The sequence below is a fragment of the Propithecus coquereli genome, unplaced genomic scaffold (assembly GCF_000956105.1).
Source record: "Propithecus coquereli isolate 6110/MARCELLA unplaced genomic scaffold, Pcoq_1.0 Scaffold248, whole genome shotgun sequence".
Classification (NCBI taxonomy): Eukaryota; Metazoa; Chordata; class Mammalia; order Primates; family Indriidae; genus Propithecus; species Propithecus coquereli.
This window is the reverse complement of record NW_012148041.1, coordinates 934,234-940,233: the sequence shown is the minus strand read 5'-3', so window position 1 is coordinate 940,233 and position 6,000 is coordinate 934,234. Positions and strand designations below refer to the sequence as shown.

The 6,000-nt window shown below is 42.0% G+C and overlaps 1 protein-coding gene across 1 annotated transcript in view; it reads right to left on the bottom strand.

Annotated features, from left to right (window-relative positions):
• ANKS1A (ankyrin repeat and sterile alpha motif domain containing 1A) overlaps positions 1–6,000 on the bottom strand; it is a 181,682-nt gene that overhangs the window by 80,660 nt on the left and 95,022 nt on the right. Inside the window, exon 11 of the mRNA XM_012646626.1 lies at positions 3,665–3,785. Within this exon, the coding sequence (XP_012502080.1) occupies positions 3,665–3,785 (121 nt within the window). The remainder of the gene's footprint in view (positions 1–3,664; positions 3,786–6,000) is intronic.

The window sequence follows — 6,000 nt, the reverse complement described above, 5'->3', positions numbered from 1 at the left end:
AAAATGTAATTTAAAAAATCTCCCATCTTAACCCTCACAATGTAGTTTCGTGAATTATATTAAAGAGGGCTTAAAAGCTCTGGAAGTCTCATGAACAAGGCCTTTGGAAAACTAATCAATTAATTCATAAAAGCTGCATAAGATAATGACATTAACGGACAAGCTGAAAAGATTTAGTATTTACTAACCCACAACGTGGTCTGCTGTTGTGCCTCACTTTTACCAACCCTGGCAGGCATTCCTTCCAAGCCAGCTTTTCCTGCCACGCTGCCAGGATAGGCAGGGCTTCTGGAAACTGGCCGAGCCCGTTTTCATATTTAATGTCTCAATCCCTTTGTCTGAAAGCTCTTTGAGTGACCCAAGCAGCAAGCCTGGAGACAGGCTTACCCCACAGGCTGTGGTTCAATTAAATCTGCTTCCTACACCATCTACTATCAACACTTAGCCCAATACTGTAGAGCTGGAAGAAACCAAAGCAAAGCAGGATCAGATGGGAGGTCCTAAGTCCTCCTTGGTAGTTCCCTTCTTAACCTGAAGATCTCTAGACCTGGGGATAGAAAATTCCTAGCAAGGGCATTTGGCAGCCAAGGAGACCAGCCCCATTTATGAAGTTTGTCTGACTTTCCTCTTTTCTTTCTTCCAAAGGTTGAGCCAGCTACCTTGTAGTGGTTCCAGATGAAATCTCTGAAAGAGAAAGAATTGGAATCTCCCTCCTCCATGATGCTAAAGATTCTTTCCTCACTGAAAACCATTTTCAGAGCATTAAATTAATTGCTTGTTCTTTAAGGGTTAATTTCAGTATGATTTATTATCAAATGACTGGAGAGAGCACTGGTGTTCTACTCCACCCTCTCTAAATGTTTTAATTAAAAATCTACCAACATGATTGGAAGATTGAATACAGTTATCAATTCTTCCCAAACTACTATATAGATTCAATGCAATCCTAATCAAAATCCCAGCAGGACTTTTTGTAGAAATCAACAAGCTGAATCTAAATTTGAAAGACAGTGGCAACTTTTCATTGCCAAATATTATCCCACTGTATGGATGTACCTCAGTTCATCCCTTCCCTAGATGAGGGATGACATTTGGGTCATTTACAGTTTTTGGCAATTGCAAATAAAGCTACTACCAACATTCACGTCCAGGCAAGGCTTTTGTGTGAACGTAAGTTTTCATTTCACTTGGATGTTATACCTAGGAATGGGATGGCTGGGCCCTAGGAAATGTATGTTTGACTTTATAAGAAACCACCAAACCATTTTTCAAAGTGGTTGTAACGTTTTACATTCCCATGATACGACTTAAGTTGCTATGCATTCTCCTCAGCGCTTAATATTGTCAGGTTTAAAAAATTTCAGCCATTCTAATGGGTGTATAGTGATATCTCATTAATGGATTTGATTTGTATTTCCCTAGTGACTGATGATTTTAGCATCTGTTAATGTGATTATTTGCTATCCTTCTATCTAAGGAAATGTCTGTTTGAATCTTTTGCTTATTTTAAAAAATTACTTTGTTTTCTAATTACTAAGTTATGAATTCTTTATATATTTTAGAGCAAATTCTTTACCAGATATGTAATTTTCTCCCAGTTTGTGACTTGTCTTTTTATCCTCTTAACAATGTCTTTTTAAGAGCAGAGGTTCTTAATTTTGATAAAGTTCAGTTTATCCTTTTTTTTTAATGGATAAGGTCACGAATATTTTTTCTTATGTTTTTTTTCTGGAAATTTTATAGCTTTAGTTTTACATTTAGATCTATGATCCATTTTTGAGTTAATTTTTGTATATGATGTGAGGTATAGATCAAGATTCACTTTTTTTTTTTAAATATGGGTATCCAATTGTTTCAGCACTATTTGTTGAAAAGACTGTCTTTTCTCCATTGAATTGACTTGGCAAATTTGTTATTCTTTTTTCAGAGTTGTTTTAGATGGTGTATTTAGATGGTCCATTAATGAGATATCACTATACACCCATTAGAATGGCTGAAATTTTTTAAACCTGACAGTATTAAGCGCTGAGGAGAATGCATAGCAACTGAAGTCGTATCATGGGAATGTAAAACGGTACAACCACTCTGAAAAATGGTTTGGTGGTTTCTTATAAAATCAAACATACATTTCCTAGGGCCCAGCCATCCCATTCCTAGGTAAAACATCCAAGTGAAATGAAAACTTACGTTCACACAAAAGCCTTGCCTGGACGTGAATGTTGGTAGTAGCTTTATTTGCAATTGCCAAAAACTGTAAATGACCCAAATGTTCCTCATCTAGGGAAGGGATGAACTGAGGTACATCCACACAGTGGGATAATATTTGGCAATGAAAAGGAACAAATTACGGGTATACGCAACAACATGGATGAATTTCAAATGCATTATGCTAAGTGAAAGGGGCCAGAGTCCCCAGGCTACAGACGGTATGTTTCCATTTATATGACATTCAGAAAAAAGCAAAACAATTGGGACAGACATCACAGCAGTGGTTGCCAAGGATAAGGGAAGGGTGAGGGGCTGACCCCAAAGGGACATGCGAAAATTTTTTTGTGTAATGAAACTATTCTGTATTTTGATTGTGATGGCAGTTATACAACTGTATTTGTTAAAACTCACAGAACTGTACACAAAAAAAGGATAACTTTTACCATATCTAAATTATAACTTTTTTAACAGCTCCAAATGGAAACCATAAAATACAAAATAAAACAAAAATACTACTATGAAAATGACCACAAAATTTCTGCATGCCAGACAACCTTTTAAATTAGGACCGTTAAAAATAAGGTCTGCAATATCATACACATATGCACACGTCTTGCCACTCCTACAACAGCAAAGGGTATTTCAAAAGAAAACATCTCATCCCCCATTCTTACCTGAACCACGGACTGTCTTAGGGTTGAACAGAGGCATTAACACCCCACAAAGGACCTATTACCTGCAAGTTATGGAGAGCTGGGAAAGGCCACAAGAGTTCCTTAAAACTGCAGTGGGAATTGCATTTCCCCTTCTTGTTCTTCCTTAGGAGAACGGGGGTTGACACAAATTCCCCAGCAGTGCACACTCACCTCTGTCGTGACTGCATTTACTTCGATGGGCTGGATCTCAGTACTGCAGCACTCACTCCCTCACAGAGGAAACTGAATTTTGCAGAGGTAATGAAAGTAGGCCAAGGCGACAGAGCACTCTAGTTACGGGGTGGCAGCCAATCACGGGCCCCTCCCCAGGAGTCTCTCACTCTGAGGTCAGGACTCAAAAGCAGAGTCTGTGCTGTCAGCCTGAACCCAAAGGGACTGACTTGTTGGGCTTATTTTTCCACAGCATTAACTCAAGTGTTTACGATTTGAGACCCCAAATTAATCTCTGCCACAGCACTGGCGGTCTCTCCTCCCACAGGTATCACCTTGTCTGATCTAACCTTTTCCCTTGCTTCTCGTGATGAAGATGGTGGCCAACTCCTACCCAGGGCATACAGTTCAGGTACTGAAAACAAAAGCCATAATGCACTCCCCGTCCCAGACTGTCCCTACCCAACTGAAACCCAACTGCCCCCCACCAAGGAACATCGTAGCTACATTATCCTCCCCTTCCACCCAGGATCACAGACTTTCAAAATCCCTTTGGAGTTGTTTCTGCTGAGGAGTTGGGGGGAATGTACCTTTTGTTTTTCCATCCACTGATACCAGCTTCTTTGTCTCTGCCGTTAACAACAGCTCATAAGGGTGCTCATCCTCTTCCCTGGCTGCACTCCCCTGAATCCTGGGTCTCACGGCCAGGACCTAAGAGAGAGAAACACCCAGTGCATCTCGTGCACATGGCTAAAAGTAAGACAGGTGGTGTTGAACAAATTTGAAATTATTGGCTCCTTTTTCAACTGAGGAAGGGAGGCAGGGAAGAGAAGGTGAATAACTCAAGTGTCACATAAAGTCACAACTGCCTTTCTGGATATACACCTGTACCTCAAATCTCAATGGCCTTTGAACAGAATGCTCCCCTTTCTTTGCCTCACTTTATTTGTCAAAAATGATAAGTAAAATCCAAGATCCTTCCTTCCCTTGCTTCTCCCATGTCCATAGTTGTCTACATCTGCGGTCCTCAAAGCCCAGGCCACAGACCAGTACTAGTCGTGGCCTGCTAGGAACTGGGCTGCACAGCAGCAGGTGAGCACTCAGCCAGGGGCTTCATCTGTATTTACAGACGCTCTCCATCGCTCTCATCACCGCCTGAGCTCTGCCTCCTGTCAGATCAGCGGTGGCATTAGATTCTCATGGGAGGACGAACCCTACTGTAAACTGCGCATGTGAGGGATCTAGGTTGCGAGCTCCTGATGAGAATCTAATGCCTGATGATCTGAGCTGGAGCTGAGGCAGTAATGCCAGCTCTAGAGAGTGGCTACAAATACAGATTATCATTGGCAGAGAGGTTTGACTGCACAATAAATGTAATGCGCTTGAATCATCCCTAAACCATGGAAAAACTGTCTTCCATAAAACTGGTCCCTGCTACCAAAAAGGTTGGGCACAGCTGGTCTACATGATCTCTTTTCTGCGGATAATACCTCCCAAGCAGCTTTCAGCCATGCTCCATCATAAAGGCCAGCCTTCTCCATGCTTCCTTCCTAATATGTACATATACTATCTGAAGGCTGGACTCCTTCTCATTTTCTTAAGGAGGAACCAAAATGACTGACTGACCCTCAATGTCCGACATTTACTAGGAACCAAGTGGTCTATAAGTCCATTTCTGTTTTTGTGAGCCTTTCTTCAGAGGTCCTGCAGGTTATAGGGAATGATTTCCCAAAAGCTGGCTTCCTACCATATTTATGATAATAACGGTTTTAAATTACTTCCACCAATCTCTGCTCTGAAGAGTCAAGCAGCTAGAAAGTTTAAATTTCAGTAAGGAAAAAACAGCTCTGTCTACTGAGAAATCCCTAATCCAGGCAGCCAACTGTCTCTGCTGAAATAACTGAACCAGAACTGCCTCTTACTCCTGATAACTATGAGGCTTTGGTCACCGGGGGGCCTGGTGGCCATAGCTAGTCATAGTACCGGTTTCCCTCGAACCAAACCTGAAACAGCATGGATAATGTCACAGCCACACTGAAGGAGAGAATGGAGATCCTTGCTTTAGAGGGTAATTCTGGTGCAGCTGTCCTAAGAGTCCAGTGTATTTCCGGGTAGACTACGAATAAGCTAGCATTAATACTAAGCTATGAGAAGAGCAAACCAAAGCACAAGATCTTTTTGAACAATTTGGCTACGAGTAACGTATTATGAATAAGAGGGTGGGGGAGGGAGAGGAATTCCCAATTCCACCTAACAAATAATGAATGGAACCCTATAAATCTGATTCTGTGGCATACACAGAAACCTCCTCCCACACTGACACATCCCACAGCTCACTGGAAATGCATCACGTTTGTGATTCACCAGGGTTTTGTTTCTTCGAGGCAGAGCTCACCGTGTTATGGCCTAATGAGACAAGGACTCTAGCAGCCTCAGACTAAAGAAAAACTGCAGTTTGTTAACAAGGCTGCCACACTAAAGGCAGAAGGATAGTCTCTTTCCAAAATTCTGCTAAGCACAGCAGGAACCTCCACTTAGTGCAAGCTACCTGGAAGCTAAAAGCTATTTCATTACAATGAGCCATTTGCCCCTATTACTTATGCCTGGCCTCTTCGGGAACACAATTAAGGGAAAAATGAGGGACCATTAGGCAGTTCACACTGTGTCAACTTAATACCACTGGCTTTACAGACAGGAATTTGTGTTCTGCAGGTTTATATGCCCATAGCTATCATTTATGCAGAGTCCTGGAAATCTGATTGGGTGAGTGCTCTGCACACAGCAAGAGCTCTCATGTAGCCCCAGGCATGCGTCCCTGAGAAGTAGGTAATTGACAGCCGGGATGTCCAGCCTATGATACCCTTTCTTCTCAAGGGCTGATGACTCCCAGCTGGAAAATCAGGCCCACTGGACGTGTGTTCGCTCT